Here is a 16,887-nt window from a genome sequence, read left to right on the forward strand (position 1 = left end):
GCAGGGGCCGGAGAGGAGGAGCCCGCTTGGTCCCCGCGTCCACCTCGCAGCAGCAGGTGGGGGGGTTGCCCAGGGGTCTCCTCCGGCCCTCTCTGCCGCACAGGAAAGCGGCGGTTCCCCTTGTCGCCCGCCCCACCCGCCGGCACGGGGTCGCCCCGACGGCAGTGGGTCCGCTCCTCGCCCCCCGGCTAGTCCCGGGGCCGCCCCGGCGGAGGAGGCTGCCGACCCCCCTCGAACGAGCCCCATCCCGGCGGCTGCGGCGGTGCCCGCGGCGGGGCGGGCGCGGGGGGCGGGCACGGGGCGGGGGGAGGCGGGGCGGAGGCGGCCGGAGTCCCCGGGATCCGCCGGCACCTCCCGGCCCCGGCACTCTCCGCCGCCGCCAACTTCGGTCGGCGGTCGCCCTCGGTGCCGCTGTTCCCGGAGCCCAGCGCCGCCGCGGCGACGGGGAGACCAGCGCCGGTAGCCTTCCCCTGTTCCCCTCTCACTGCCGGCGGGGGGCTCGGCCCGGCGCTGCGACGGGGCCGCGGCCCCCGGGGCAGGTGCGTCCCCTCGCGGTCTCCGGCCGTCGCGACGCCGCTGAAGGAGGCGCGGAGCCCCGTGCCCACCGCGGGCGCCCGCTCACCTGCCGCTGCCGCCCGGGAACGCGGCGCCCGGGAGATGCAGGTAGGAGGCAGACCCGGCCCGCGGCGGCGTGGGGCGGCGGCCGGGGGGCGGGAGGTGTTTCGCCGTGCCGGGCGGCGAGGCTCCCCGGGCCCGTCGCGGTGCCGGGCGGTTCCCCGGGCGGCCCCCGAAGGGGCGGGAGGCGACACGGGCAGCGCCGCGGGGTCCCTGCTTTCTAGCAGCCTGGGAGACACGGCCGCCTTTCGCCGCCGATCTCTGGCGGCGCAGCCGGGGGCGCCCCCAGCCCGTTACGGCCGCCGGTCGGGGCAGGCAGGGCAGGGGCTGCGGGGGGCGCAGGGATGGGGCGGTCTGGGCTGCGCGGAGGCCCCGCGGCGGGTGGCCTCGGCCGGGGGAAGGGACCGTCGGGGGCCGCGGCTGCAGCCAGGCGCCAGCCCCAGGGCGAGCTCCGTGACACGGGGCAGCAGAGGGGCGACCGGGGCACTGGGCTAGGGTCGATTGGAGAGTGGCCCTGGGGTGGCCTTGGCGGTGATACTGCGGTGGGAGAGACCTGTGACAGGAGAGAAGCTGCTCAGTCATGAGGGGCTGTGCTCCAGCTCAAGGAATGTTGCTGGGGTGTGAGGGATGCTACTTTGGTGTGGCAGGCATTTGAGCTGGTAAAACAGATGTTCCTCGGACGTGACAGACATGAGTTTCACAAAACAGACGTTACCTCGGTAAGATGGACGTTACTCCAAGCAGAGGGATGTTACTCTCAGATGAGGGCTCTGTGAGCACAGCAGCTTTCCTGAGAGCACCCGAGGTCCTTGCCCATGCCATCCTTCTCACCTCTATGTCCATGGCAGCATGTGCCATCATGGGCTGTGGTACGTGGCACAGGAGAAGGTGCTCATGCACATGGAAACACAGAGTAGCAACAGTGTGCCCTGTCTCATGGTACCAGGGCATGAGCATCCCAGTTACGTCCGTAACAAGCACAATGTTTCATGACACTTGTTTTTCTTCTGGGAATTATGGTGCAACACTTCCGTTAGTGATATGAGTAAAATAACTTCCCCAAACATATTTTTGTGTGCTGTGATGCACCTTGTTGCCCCATGCTTTTTGTACTTTTCATCTGCCACCAGATAAGTGTGCCTGTTGGTCTCTATATCCAACTTTTAACTGCTTCTTAATGCTTTCCCACCTGCACTCTCCAGCATGGGACAATCATCACCCTTGCTCTGCTGCCTGCACCCACATACTCACGTGTTCATCTTTGGGGTGGTGGGTTTTTTTTTTTTGTTTGTTTGTTTCTTACACATATACTAGCATTTATGTTCTCACTTCATTTTCTTTATAGCCCAAAACTCAGGCGCATGCATATCATGTTCCTGGTGTGCATCTGCATGCTTCTGATATAATCTGCTCTACCACACTTCACCTGCACACACAGACTGTCTTTTTCACTGATGCCTCCTTATCTGCCTGCACATTGAGGGCTCTTTCTTCTTGCCTTTTATTTGGGCTTTTGTGTCCGCACAACCTCTGATACACGTGTCTAATGGGCACACAAGGTATCTCCTTCCTTTACACTCATCTTTGTCCATATGTCCCTCTGGAGCCTGTCTGGGAAATGCATATCTCTGATATCTCACCCACCTTCCCCTGCAAGTGGGAGGTCTGCAGGAAGGCACCAATACTCAGGCATAAGCCTGTTCTCTTCCTTCCCATATTCGCTGCTGGTCATCGACACATGGGCTGAAGTGACTGCTCTTTCTGGTGGTGACAGGTTTAACCTGTGGGTGCCTTTCTTCTGTCACACACACACAGGCACTCTTGTAAATGCATAACCAGATTGGGTATGTGCTCTTCTTCCCAGAAGAGAAGTGAGCTCTCTGAAAGTTGGCAGGAGAGACAGACTCCTCTTAAGCCCGTGTCCCATGCATGGACACTTGGGTTTATCCAAGGTGAAGGCTTGGTGCTGCAGGAATTCAGGTGGAATTTTTTTTGCCCCAAGCGTCTAACATATGGGATAAGTTCCCACACGTGGCAGTGAAGCTAGCCCAAGTACTCGGGTTTTTTTTCCTCCTATGTTGAAGAAACTAGCCAAGTATATGATGAGAAAAGCATGAGGTTGAACTGCCAGGACGGGGTAGGAGGCAGAGCTGGAGAGGCAAGCTGATCCCATTCTAGTTGTGAGTTTCTTCTGCTACCAGGCTCCATCACTCGCTCTCACTTCTTTGCCCAGGAGTGTCCACGAGAGATCCCTTCCTTTTGAGGAGTCCTTCCCTGGCTTCTGTGCCCTCAGTAATAGCACACCTCTCCTCTTAGTGACTGTAAGCAGCCCCTGTGTCCTTTCCCCTGTCTCTAGTGCATGTACAATGAAAAATGTCTTTCCATGTGTAACTAAGCTGAAGCTAAAATAGTGGCTACAGGCTCCCAGCCCTGAGAAGTCTTCTCTCACAGCCCCTTCCTTCCCATTCTGCTAGAATTCACTATATCAGTTGAAAAACATTGAAGTTTTGAAAGACTTGGGTCTAAAAAGCTGGGGGTTCCTACTTTTTCTCAGGTAGTAAGGTATGTCCTAATTGTATTTTCCAGACTTGTTCTGTGAAGACCAGAAACCCACCTTTTTAAAGAGAAATTAACTTTCTTGCATGGTGAAGTCTCCAGGAGCTTGACTTCTACGAAGTGATCAAATATTGTGAAATTTAAAAAAAATGAATAAATCAGTGCAGTCACCTTTAATGCTGTTTGTTCCTTTCTCTAGCCCAGTAGGCCTCTCTGTTTCTGGACTGCTTCAGATCTTGAGTCTTTTGTCCTGAAGTTGTTGGATTTGAGTTTCAAGGCGTGTGGGGAAATGAGTTCTTTTCTGAAAACTGCATGATTGCTCATTTAAATGAATATAAATTGTTTCTAGTCATAAGATCTTTTTTCCACTAGCTGATCAAAGTTTGAGTGAAAACCATTTCATCATTTCCAAATTAATTGGACACACACACAATAAGCATTTCAGAGAGACTTTTAAACATAGTACATTTAAAATCAGGATGCGGACAGCCAAGGCATGTTGTCATCTAAGACAGGGCAGTGCATGATTTGGTTCCATTTTTTGCATAGCAAGGAACCTTCGCTTGCTGGAAAATGGCATACAGATGTCATTGAAACTGAAGGCAGTGCAGAGAAGATTCACAGAATTATTTTCTGGAAAAAGTACTTTTCTAATGGGAGATTTAAGGACTGTGGACCTAGGTAGTATTTCAGAAAGAAAATGAAGAGGTGGCATGGTGCAATACCTGAGCGCTTTTAGCAACACTGAGCATAGCTGGTACCTGGAGAGCTTTCTCATTCAAGAGGAGAACCTAAAGCATGTGGCTGGGCATTTAAGCTCTGTGCATTCACAGTAGAAACATGCAATGTTTTAATGGCAGTGTGATTAACCATTGGAACAACCAACCAAAGGCAACATTAGCTTCTCTAGCTCTTAAAATCTTCAAATAAAGACTAAATGGCTTTTTTGAAAAGGTATTTTACTGGAGCACAAGTTCTTGGGCTTACTGTGGAGATAACTGCCTGAGACTGTATGGACAGAATTACAGATAAGACCAGACCCTGTGATCCACCACCCCCTTCCAAGCTTTGGCTTAGGCCTTGATAAAGCTTATGTGAGCCTTCCTCTGCTCTATGTGAGGCAGAGCAATGGGGTCACTGAAAGCAGATTGTTGCTTTTTAGCACAGCAGTTTCCACAAAGCAGGGATGCTCTCATGTACCGTGTCATTGCACAGTCGCTCTCTGTGAAAGCACCTTGCAAGGGGAGCCCATTGTAGACGGCAGGCGGTCCGTACGTGGGGATCCTTCACTTGTCCTTGGGAGCTGTGAAGCGCACAGTGAGGTTTGATGGCTCGCAGTGGGGCCTTGGGCAGCACAGGGAAAGGAGTGCTGTGTGTCCTCTCCAGTCCTTGGGGTCTGGACAACTCAAACTACAGTTTGGCTGAGCCTCCAAGACTTCAACTCCTTGTTCTTGCATTAAGTGTCATGAGCGATCACCAAGCCTCTTCTTTTACCTCTTTTTCACTCAGAAAGGGAGCTCAGCAGGGCTCTGGCACCCAGAAGGCTACACCGATACTGTAGCTCCCGTGTTTCTGGTTGGGTTTTCCCTGGCAGGGCCACAAAGTTGGTGAAGGGTTTGGAGGGGAAGCTGTATGAGGAGCAGCTGAAGTCGCTCAGTTTGTTCATCCTGGAGGAGACTGAGGGGAGACCTCATGGCGGCTACAGCTTCCTCACAAGGGGATGAGGAGGGGCAGGCGCTGATCTCTCTGGCCACCAATGACAGAACCCGAGGGAATGGCGGGAAGATGTGCCAGGGGAGGTTTAGGTTGGACATGAGGAAAAGGTTCTTCACCCAGAGGGTGGTGGAGCACTGGAACAGGCTCCCCAGGGAGGTGTCATGGCCCCAAGCCTGACAGTGTTCAAGAAGAGACTGGACAAGCCCTCAGACACATGGTGTGAACTGTGGGGTTGTCCTGTGCAGGGACAGGAGTTGGACTCGATGATCCTTGTGGTCCCTTCCAACTCAGGACATTCTATGGTACCTTTCCTTTGCATGGTCCCCATATACCGTGCATACCCAGAACTGTTTATCTCCTCAGCCTGTGGTGTCCTGCACGCTTCTCTCAACAGCTTTCCCTCTTCCTGAGGACGCTGCCTGGCAGGGAGTTGCTTGAAGCAAATTATGGGGAAAAAGCATCCACGCAGTTGGGTTCTTCCCCACCTGCTTGACCCTGATGGCCCTGTTCTGGGATGCCCCAGGCCACAGCTGCAGCCCCCCAGGGCCCATCAGCGGCAGATGGTGAGAGCTGTGCGAACCCTGTCTCTTCCCTTCGATATGTTTACCTGTCTAAATTTAACTCCCCAGCCGGCTTCATCCATCCTAAGCCGACCTGTTCTCTTGTGGCTGGGCTGTGGGTCTGGCTCCTGCTGCAGCGTTTCCTGGCTGCCTCGGGCTGGTGGTTTGCCGCTCGCTCCCTCTCTCTGGCGGATGCTGGCTCTTTCGAGGTCTCGGACAAGCCAGTTCTCCCCACTGGTAAGTTTTATTTTTAAATCTGGTTGCGCAGCCCTTGGGACTGGAGGGTCCCTTGTTCTCTCATCCCCAGTTGCCCTGAGTATTTACTCTGCAGTGGGCTTGAGGAAATCTCCCCTCATCCCACTGCAGCCCATAGCCATTTTCTTTCTGGCTGTGGTTGATCCCCAATGGAGACCAGCCATGCTGAGGAGCTCCCTGGTCATCTCTAAAGGGATGATTCTTCTTTCTGCCCCCATCAGCGCCCCAGTGGTGGGATCGGTAGATGCTTCCCCATGGAAGCATCTTCATCATTTCACTTTATTCAGAATTGGGCTTCCCCAAGTTGGCTTTCATCCCAGTTTGTTTGGGAATTGAGTGATGTGCCTTTTGGCTTCACAGGAGCTGGAAAGAGGGAGAAGCAGGGGAGAGGGAGCACTCCTGTTTCTGTTGGACTAAACAGAATTTGCTTTCTTTAAAGTTTCAGAGTTTGGGACAGTAAATATGGCCCAACCTGGCAGCTGCCTTCATCTAAATAAAATCGTCGGGATCAAACCATTCGTGCCCTGCATAACCCTGCAAGGGACCCCTAATTGATCTCTGCTTTTCTAGGCATGCCTTCTTGTCATGTAGTTAATGCTGTGGTCAACCACATCACAGGGATGGTTTGAATCCTGGCCTCCTCTGTCACTCTTTGAGCTAACCCGGTGGCCTTGTGTTTAATAATCTCATATTTAGAGGAAAGGTAAGGAAGGCCAAGGTTTTAATCAATGACTAGTGATTTGGGGTATCTGACTTGAAACGCTGTCAAAGGTCCCGATTTGTTTCCGAGGTTCAGCTATTTCTGATGCTTGGGTAGGCTTAGGTAGTCTGGACTTGATTACTCAAAATGACTAGTCTGTTTTGCAAGTCTTCATCCCAGGATCTGGAGCAGAATTAGGCAAAATAAAATAAGGTAAAATAATACACGATGTTGGTCTCTAGCAGGGATAGTCAGATGGAGTGAGTCTTCCTAGGCTGGGAGTCAGTTCGTGGGCAGAGAGCTCATGGCACTGTTACATGCAGGGATTTGAAAGAGAGTTCTTGGTTTACTTTAATTTGTGGTTTTTGATAGCTCATGGGAAAGGTTTGAAGGGCTTGATAGTTTTTCTCTTAGGGAAAGAAAAGGAGAGCAACATTTCTCTTTAGGTTTAGGTATGTGGTGTTTATATATACACACACATTAAGTCTTATTTTATTTGAAGGATTTGGGGAAAATACAGTATGTTTTCTGTAGACTCTCCCATCTTAGTTGGAGATGGAGACTGAAGTGGTTGGGTGGAGCATGTATTTTGAGTTGGTTTTTTTCATCACTAAGGGCAGAGGATTAACAAAAGCCATACCAATAGTACTTTTGCAGTGGTCTCCCTCAATTTATCTTTCTTTTCCAGTTGTTCTCTGTTCAGCTTCTTGGCTGGTTTGGTATCATTGTTTCACTGAGTCCTGAAGCATTGTAGCACCTCACTTACGGACAAGTTGGAGTTCTAAAGCAAATTAAATTAGACTCTCTCTTGCTTAGCTGTGAAAATGTTTCTGAGCTTTGTTATGCATCAGAGAATGTCAAGGGAAACCTATGAGCCTAAATATGTCTTCATTAATTGAGGATTTTTTCAGAAAAAATAGTTTTGTGACTGCCAGGTTCATTACTCTCTGAGGTGTTCCTAAGTACTCTGAAGTTGTCTCTAATCATAAAAAGTCGATACTATACAAAAGAATATGAAGTTCCTTTCTTTTTCCCTCCTCTTTTTATAGATAGAGCAATTCTAGAGGTTTCCTTATTATATTCTGTAGCTCAAATTTGTTAATAATTACTGTAAATATTGGTCATGGCAGAATGTCAGGGTTTTGTTCGGTAAATATTTTGCCAATATAATTTCTGTGTCACGGCTGGGAAGGTTTGGAGTATCCTGTGGTTGTCATTACTGTCGATTCTGCTGGGCTTCGTATCTTTGAAAACTAACTGCAGCTTTACAGTCTTGTATCAAGAGGATGGGAGATATTGATGGGGTGGCTTCATGACACACTGAAGTGGAGGCTTCTGGTTTTGAATCAAAATGTCAGCTCTTGCTCCAGTGCGTGGTGTGTCCAAACCAGGTTTCTCAGCAACATCTGCAGCCCTATGGGTGGCTGTAGCTGTTATTCCACCTGCCAACATTTCTCAGCCTGCTGTACAGGTAGAGTGGAGGGAGTGCTCCTGTGAATTATGACCAATTACCTGTCCCAATTTCTTTTTTATTTTTATAGCTATTCCCCATTTCCACCTATTCTTAACAAGCTGTTTGGGAGTTTTGCCAAAGTATAAAATGAACTTCTATTATTTTTTTATTAATGGCAAGAAAGTTTTCAGCTGGTTAAGCTTGGTGAGTGCAGCACCATTTATGTTCAGCTTCTAGTGTAATTGTACAGACTCTTTCAGCATCCCTACCATTCTCCAAGGAGCCTGCACAATCCTGAAAGACTCAAGAGCTGGCTTTCTTCTCCGTAGCATGCTGAGATGATCTAAGAGTGTATCTGTATTTCTGCACAATGTTAGTTGCACTTCAATGGCATAAAAACCCCATGGCACATAACAACCAAACCTTTTGTCCGCAAGGCATGTAAATCTTCTGTATTCCCTGAGGAAATGGTGCCATTTAAGTCAAACACGCATATCAGTGACAATTACTCTGGTCAATCTCTGCCTGAATTTGGCTGCTTGTGTTAGGTGGTGTCTATACCAGAGCAGTGCCAGCATGGCTTTTCTGCCCACGTAGCTGTGACACCTTTCCACAGACCATGAATAAAGGCACCAACAGCTCCTTCTGTGGGCACAGCTGTGACCAGCAGGCATCTCTGTCAGCACATTGGGGTGTTTGGAGGCATGTGGTTTTATTATATTTTTTTTCACTCCATGAACTAGCAAAGTTTTATGGGGTAAACTTGATAGTCTGGACCAGGCCTTACTTGCAGAGGCAAGGTAATATTTCTAAGTCAGGCATAAAACTAAACTGCAAGCAATAGGAAGAGCGGTTTGTGTTAGCTGAGCTTAACTTTGGTTTATGGACAAGGCTGAACTAGGAAATTTATCTTAAATACATTAGAGATAAGGCTCTGTCAGTTTGTTGCCACTTTTGGTAAACCTGTGTGAGATCTGTGCTGGTGAACCTCGTGCTTCATGCAGTTGGTCCTGAGCTGAGCAGATGGAAGGTGACCAGGTGTTGCTCACCATCACACCATGCCTCTGAGCCGGCATTGACTGCTTTGCCTGTCACCTGTACCAATTTCTGCACCTCCCTGAGGCAACAGGGAAGGTTATCCTTAATTCCAGACCAGCCCAGTAACTCATTCTTCCTCATGGTAAAAGAGGTGGTGATCTTCACAGAGCCCCAAACCTTTGTCCACAGCCAGGGAAGCATTATCCAGCAGACCTGTGAGTACAAGAGGATGTGTATGCTGGCCTGCAGGGTATGCTGAAGCTGGACTTGGGCTGGGGGAAGATACAGCCCTGTGGAAGTTGTGGCTCATTTGTGTCTTGGGACAGATGTTGGAGACTGCCGTGCATAACTTTCCAAACTCAGCCTCAGATTTAAAGAGCTCGAAAGCAACACTTGTTCCTAAGCTATGGATTGCCATCCAGAGGGTCCATCCAGACCTTTGGAAAGAGTTCTGTAATCTTGCTTGCTGATGAAGAGATGCTGCTTTGGAGACCATCTAGGAGTATCCTCAGACTCTACTCATCATCTGTGTGTAGAAATGGGCCTCTGTTTGTCCAGGACTCATCTGACGCTGTGGACCCCTTCACCTAAATGAAAATCTGTTATTGCTCCGTAATTTTTCAGAGTATGATGTTCCTAAACAAGGCTGGATGTAGGCATGCCAGACTCCTGGACTTCTATAAGGAATCCCCAGTGTGTCCCCAGTGTGGATATGCCCATTGCAGACATCCATATACTTGGAGCAAATGCTCAGTCCTCAAGCAGCAAAACAAACAAACATGGAGCTGGTGAAATAAAAAGGCTTTCATTAGAAAACAAGGCTTGGTCTAACTTGAAATTTTCAGAAAAACGTATTTTTCCATAGTGATGTTTCAAAACCTAATGATTTCTGTTTCCAATTGACATTCAGACTTAAATGTCATTTTAAGTTGAAACCTGAAACAGGAGTTTAAATTTCAGGTCAACATCCCAAAATCTCTTGCTTTGGATCAACATTTCATTTTTAAATGTTTTGTTTCTATCCATAATATCTTGGTGTTTTTTTTCCCTGCGTTTTCAAATCAAAAGTGTTTGGAATTGTTCATGGCATGAAATAATATAATATTTTGACCTTTCATCCTTATTTGGGACACAGGCAAATGTTGAAATCCCAGCCCTTTTTGGGGAACAGAGATTCCATTCTCCAACCAGATCCACAAAAGTATATTTCCACTGGTTTTGCTGGCCGGCTACTTCAATACTTTGTGTGTGATGACTTGTAATTCACTGCAGATTGAATCTGTGGTGCGTCCACATGGCTGGTCTGGAGAGGCTGAGGGCAGTTAATCTTTCTTGCTCTGTGTTGTGCTTTCAAATTAATATCCAGATTTCTTTCCCAAGATAAATTTTCCTTTCTAACCAGCATTTGGTAGTGCACTGCACAGCTGCTTGATACATATTCCATGCACGGATGAGGACTCTGGTGCTCAGTCTAGCTACGAGCTTTCTTGCAAAATCAGGATGTTTTAATATTCGAGACAGCTCCTTGGTTGTCTATTGTTTGCAGTCTCGCAAACTGCCATATATCTTTCTGCTCAGAAGTTACTTTTCCCCCTTCCCACCATTTTGGGGAATTTTTTCCTGCCAGGCTCTGAGCAGTGTGTCTCTGAAGCAGTTTTATGGTGTTCCCCAGAAGCATGCTTTTGTCAAGCTGCCTCAAAGCATAATCCAGAGAACGGTCTCTGAAGCAAGAAATGTCTTTTTCTGTTTGGCTTTGAGGTGTTATCTCCCCTCTTCAAAAATGCAATTGGCTCCATCTACATTCCCTAAGCTGTTTTGTTTGGAGCAAAGAGAGCTCAGAAAATCAAGAGAGGCCACACACATAAACAACTGTGTGTGAAATCAATTAATCTAAACGAGCAGGAGACATATTCTTGAAGGAGAAAAGACTGGTTCTCACAGAAACCTCCCTTGTGTACGGCATTGGCGGCACTGTTACAAACATTATATCACTGGAACAATGATGAGCTAGGTGAATATTTTAAACTTTTTGGCTAGTATTGGCCAATATTTAGAGGAAGAATGGTGTCCGATTGTGTTTCAAGAGCCTTCCACGCTCTTTCAGAACATTTTAATAAATTATTTTCATGATGGAAATGTTCAGAGATGTAATGTTAGCATGCTAAACCAGAAGCTATTGAAGTGACCTAAGTTTTGACATCTAAACTTCAAATATTCGCATCACAAATTTGATTCCAGGAATTGCACTCATCCAGTCAGGGATTAGAAGCTATGCCTCTAATTCTTGTGTATTCAGGTGGCAGATATTGTCAGCAATACGTACACAGGCAACCTATGGCATGGGAATTATTTGCAGGAGTTTTCATAAACAGATTTTTAATCTCAAATTAGAGAAAAATCTGATACTGCTTTTTTTTAAAATCTGATAAGAAAAAAGAGGTTTCCTCAAGCTGTGTGTAATAAAGTATTATTTGTCTCTGTGTTTGCAGGACTGTGAAACAGGACACCAATGTGCAGGGATTTCTAAAGCCGGTTAGCTCACGCATAGTGGCAGTGCCCAACCTTCCCTGAGGAAAAAGGGTTATTCATCTCTCAGCACATTGTGGGCCTGTGCTTTGGGATGCCCAAGGGTCAGTGATTACCATCATACCCCAGTTCCTCTCTGCACCTCTTTAAATAATAGTCTCCTCTCTTAGCTGGCTGGCCCGGGGCAGCAATAACACGTCCTGGAAGCAAAAAGCTGTGGTTGGCCTTTCTTGGCTGAGGGAAGGCCATGGAAAGGAGGCCTCAAGGGCTTTACCTCAAGGGGGAAGCAGTGAGAGACTGGGTAATCCAGGAGACAGCTATTCCACTCAACCTCCTACAATGCCACAGGAGAGGATGAAGAGTACAGCTCTTGGAAATCAAAAGTCTTTGTGCTTGTAGTGTTATTCGGACGCTAGAGTCTCTTCACAGCCATGAACCTTCCCTGGCCATACCTTACATCCCATTTGGGGATGAGAAAAATAACAAGAATAATTGCTTTGTGTTTCGCAGTGAGGTCTTCCTAATTATCTCCCTCTGCTTAGTCCAGTCCTGAACTGAAAGTTCATCCTGTGGAGCAAAAGGTTCCCAAAAGCCTGAAGAAAAACCAGCCATGTTAGGGGAAACTGCAGGATAGGGGTCTTGCTTGGATGCTCCTGTTGATGCAGCCTCGACATTAGATTTTGCCCCGATTTCTTGTTTCACTTCAAGTATGTAACAAATTATTTTCCTCATTTGAAAAGAAAAGGAAGTCCTTTACGACTAAGACTTCAGTGTCTTATTTTTTAGTTGGGGCCAGGAGATTGTCCAGCAGGGAAGCCAAGAAGATGTCCTATGTTCCTGTGTTGCAGCTGGGTGCCCTTCTAGAGAAGGCAGAGACCGCTTCTTGTAGCTTTCTGGGTGGAAGAGCATGATCACCACATATAACCTGCTGATGCAAAAACCCGAGAGGTTCGTGGAGGCATCTGAGCAGCCACTGCCTTTATCATTCTGATCACCATAATTTGTTTTATTTGTTATCTGATCTGCTGGTGGATGAGAAGGAGACTATTTCCAGGGTCCTCAGGGCAAAACCTGGGCTTCCTAGAGCTAAGCTCTCTTTCCAACCCTCCCACAGCCTTGGGGGTGAACCCTGAAGGCATCTTTATGGAGAGGTGTCTGCTAAAATGTACCAAGTCATTTCCAAGTCAGCTGGCTATACACCGCTGAAATTCTCCCTCAGGCACTTTTGTAGATCCCCAAAGCAGCTAGTGTGCTTCTTTGGGCACCTAAATAGCACTGTTGAAGTGGCTTCTTGTCCCGTAGTTTCACATCTATGAAACAGGAATCCCAGCATGTTCATATTTCCGTGATGCTCGTGTGGTGCTTACACCACCTTCTCTTGCAAGAAGCCTGAGGAGGAAAGGTAGATGCTGTTCTTGTTCCCTATATTCTCATCTGGTTCTTGAATGAAAATAAAAAAGAACTTTTGACAACACAATAAATCAAACTGTTAATTTCCAGGACCTAATTGCAGCTCTCAGTTTTGCTTCCTGACCTGGAAATAAAACTCCTCCTGCGAAGTTTCCTTGTTTTGTTGTTTGTTTGTTTGTTTTAAACAAAGCAAGTAAACAAGAGCCACACTACTGAATAGGAGAGGATGGTTTGCCCGGTTCTTTTTCCTGTGTTCCTCCCTGGGTTCTGCTTGGCCAGTTGTGCCCCATGCTGCGCTTTGGGAGGGGTGTACCGGGCTAAATATATCTGCGCTGCCTGTGAAATGCAGTATGGGGTGCTGCGTCATTTGGTGGAGTTTACTTGGAAAGTAAGGTGGGAAGCCAGCTTTTATTTTCAGCCTTGGGTCAGATGCATTGGTCATTTGTCTCACCCAGAATTTTAGTTTCGATCAGGACCTTGTCCTTGAGAGACTGACATAAAACCTACCCTCTAAATAAAAATTGCAGCGACAAAATAATGTTGGGGCAACCATATTTTTCTTGTTCAGCAACCAGATTTATGATCCAAGAGCTTCTTTGGATAGGTCATCTTAAAAAAGGAAAAACAAAACAACAACAAAAACCAAACCAAAACACAATAAAAAAACCCCAACGTAGCTCAAATATCACGGCTTATTGAGTAGAGGACTTGGTGTGATGCTCCATGCTCTAAATATATCAAGAAAGTACTCCAGTGCTGGCAGCACGCTGACAACTGGAGTCCTTGGGCTGTTGCTTATGTTGGGACAGAAATGTATGCCTCCAAGAAATGTGTGAGGGACAGATGCAACTTGGTGACTAAAGAGGATTTACATTTTGCAATCTCTAGACCTCCTCTTTGGCTTGTCTCTCTCTACTGTTTCTGTTTGTGCAGTGGGAGCGAATTCACGGCAAGGGAAGGTATTCCCACAGCATGGAAATACCGAGGGGTGGATGCAGCACGGGGAGGCACACCTGAGCTTGCTGTAGTCTCTGCCACACACAGGTAACAGCAGCAGGGCAAGTCTCCCTGCATTGGTGGCACAAACCTGCTGGTGACTCTCAGGGCTTACCCAGGCCCACGGGCGGGTGGAAACCCTTGCTCTTTCTCCGTGAGCTTGCCAGGATCATCTGCCTGCACATTTAATGTATTGCAGTCAAATCTCTGGCTGCTGAATACAGTTTTTTGCTCTTCTTTCTTATGCCACTGTGAGAGGAATGCTGGTGTTGATATATGGCTGTCGTACTGAAAAAGAAGAGGAGTAAACTCTTCAGTATAAGGTTTTATATTTATCCAGAGGGATAATGATGATGCGAAGTAACTTCTGCCTTGTGCTTCTGAGTGCCTAGCACATTGGGGCCTCTGAATATTCCTGCAGCGCAAGCCACACATTGCAGACCGAATCTGTACAGCTTTGCTGCCATAAAGCTTCTGGCACACTGGAGTCCTGGTCTGCACCAAGGGATCCTAGAGCTCCAGGATGCTAATGACAATAAAGTCTTCCACATTTCTGTCAAGAGGATTCAGTGGTAAGGGTGAGGAATGGGCACTGGGATTTCTGGGGTTAACTCAGGCTCTGTGGCTTCTGGTAAGCCTGAGTGCCTCCTTTCCTTCATGGGCTTCACCTGGGCACTGATGGCTGCGAGCAGCAGGGACTGCAGAGGATTACCATTGCCATTTGAACCTGCCCAGGTATAGTTTATCCCCTCTATAATATTGGAGTTTTGAGAGAGCAGATGGGAATTACTTTTCTTTAGTCTCTGATCCTGCTTTTTTGACTGTCCAGCGATTCCTAGGAAAGTTGTAGGTAAGTGAAGCAATCCTGGAAGATATTGTTGTAGAAGTCTGGTAGCTTGTAATCTCGTCTTTCTTGTACTTTGTTCCTTTGGTGCTTTACGTCTGTGAAGTGATCTGTTCCCTCCCTCATTCCCTCCATCAGTTACCCCTGCTTCAGCTCCGAGGGGTCAGTACAATTTCTGTAGCTGGGATTACCTGGTTTCAGTGATGGGATGACAGGGCTTGGGGAAGGGTGTTTTTTTCTGGTAGGGGCAGGCAGAATCCACAAATAGCTGTCCTGCAGCCCTGTGCTCCTGCTGCTGTACCACATGCTGTGGCATAGACTTAATATTCATGGCTTTTATTCAGCCACTATGTGAAAAGTAAAGGCTATCTGCACAACATGCCAGAAACGTACCTCTGTTAGGAGAGGAGGTGCTGGATGGAAGCGTGTGTCTCTGGTCCACCTCAGATTATTAACTAAACTATAATAACATGTAATTAGCCATTCAAAAAAATAAGCATTGCTCCTATAGGAAGCTTGCTCCCTTCTTTCCCCTTTAAGCCCTTCTACCTAGCCCTGTTACTGCTATAGATTGCTTTCTGGCCAGGCACTTCAGCCATCTAGTATTGATGGGCAGGTTGCAACCTGAGTGTCTGCTTCTTGAAAGGGATCTGTGGCTTTGCCCTGAATCCAGCTGGGGAAGGTGAAATTGGCTGAATCGGTTGCTGTGCCTGCACAGAGGGCGTGTTGTGTGAAATCACTGAGTGAAAATGCTGTGGTCTGAGGACAGCATGTGGTTTTGACCCATCAGTAGTGCTGCTGATGCTCAAGCTGGAGTTCCTCAGGGTGACTTTGGGAGTACTGAAGGGATGTGGTCTACATTTCAGTACGTTAATGTCCCCAGTCCTTATATCCTGGGTCTCCAGGGCAAGAAACTGCCTGCAAAGGGCAGCTGATCTTGAGATGTTGAGTTTCTGAATTGCCATTTCCCAGTCCCCTCTGCAGAGGGATATGAGATGGCGCTAGAGGATGTAGTGGGCAGGAAAAATGTGCACCTCTCCGCCAGTTCTTCTCCTTATTGCAAGTCTGAACGTAAAGCAGCAGTGAGATCTTGGCACCCCCCCTTCTCCCTTTGCCTTCTGCACAGGCCTCTCACTTTGGTGTCTTTAAGAGACCAGCTGTGACAAGCCGCAGTTTTGGGGAGTAGCCGGGCCTTATAGCAGCAATTCCTTTAGCTGTGCCAGACAGAGTAATCATGAGCTTCCTTGCTCTTGGCGGGCATTGACCACAAGGGTATGAGGAGGGGAGCCAAGAAGGTAAAAGCAGCCTCAGGACTGGGTAGAGCAGGGACAGAAAAGGAAAGGAGCAGGGAGAGAGCACGTGCTAACCCAGCTAGGATACGGCACCTGAGAAGGAGAGTGCAGATTTGATCAATGCACCTCCCGGTATTGACACTGCGCTGGCGTGCTACACTGGTGACCCCAGCACAAAATATCACGTACCCGAGGGGCAGTGGTGTATGGGGAAGGATGGGATGTGGTAACACACAAGATTAACCCCACTGCTGTGAGCTTTTTTTTCTGTGTTGGCATCTATCTCCTGTTCTGTATTTTCTCACCCTTGCTTACCTGAGGGTTGTCGTCTCCCAAATAAAGCCTGCATGTTGCTCATGTTCTGTGTAGGAAAGCCACAAAGAAACCCTGTAGCTACGGAAGGCAGAGTAGGAGACAACTCCCCACTGCCCCTGGCCTCCAGTCAGTGCCAGGAAAAAGAAAAAGTAGAGTGTCGTGCCATGGGAGAAACAGTCTTTCTTATGGGACATAAGGCTTTGTGCCTGACTAGTAGTGGAGATCTCCTGGCACTGATGCTAATCCTGCCCAGGTTTTACTGTGCAGTACATAATGTAAAAACACGTGATAATTCCTTCTGTAGAAATTTTTCATTTCCTAAACAAGCGTGCTGTGTTCCTATGTCCTGTTAAACCGCTGCTGTGTGCCGCTCCAGCAGCCTTACCTTAACATCTTGGCTGGTTTGCTGGGTGGTTTGGAGCCTTTTGATGGAAGGCGCTATTTAATTATCAGCGGTGTTATGTTCCCAGAGCTCCCTACATGAAAGCAAAATACCGGCAGTCTGTAATTAATCTAAGCTAATGTGCCACTGTTTATACTCCATTTCCCAAACCAGACAGATGTAAGAAGACACCCAGCCTTCATCTGGGATCCTCCCAGGTTATTTCTGA

General features: G+C 48.0%; 1 protein-coding gene across 1 annotated transcript in view; it reads left to right on the forward strand.

Moving 5' to 3' along the window:
- Positions 1-315: 315 nt before the first annotated feature.
- WNT5B (Wnt family member 5B) overlaps positions 316-16,887 on the forward strand; it is a 75,297-nt gene continuing 58,725 nt past the window's right edge. The window contains exon 1 of the mRNA XM_065862617.2: positions 316-663. Within this exon, the coding sequence (XP_065718689.1) occupies positions 658-663 (6 nt within the window). The 5' untranslated portion in view covers positions 316-657. The remainder of the gene's footprint in view (positions 664-16,887) is intronic.

Source organism: Patagioenas fasciata, chromosome 1, assembly GCF_037038585.1.
Source record: "Patagioenas fasciata isolate bPatFas1 chromosome 1, bPatFas1.hap1, whole genome shotgun sequence".
Classification (NCBI taxonomy): Eukaryota; Metazoa; Chordata; class Aves; order Columbiformes; family Columbidae; genus Patagioenas; species Patagioenas fasciata.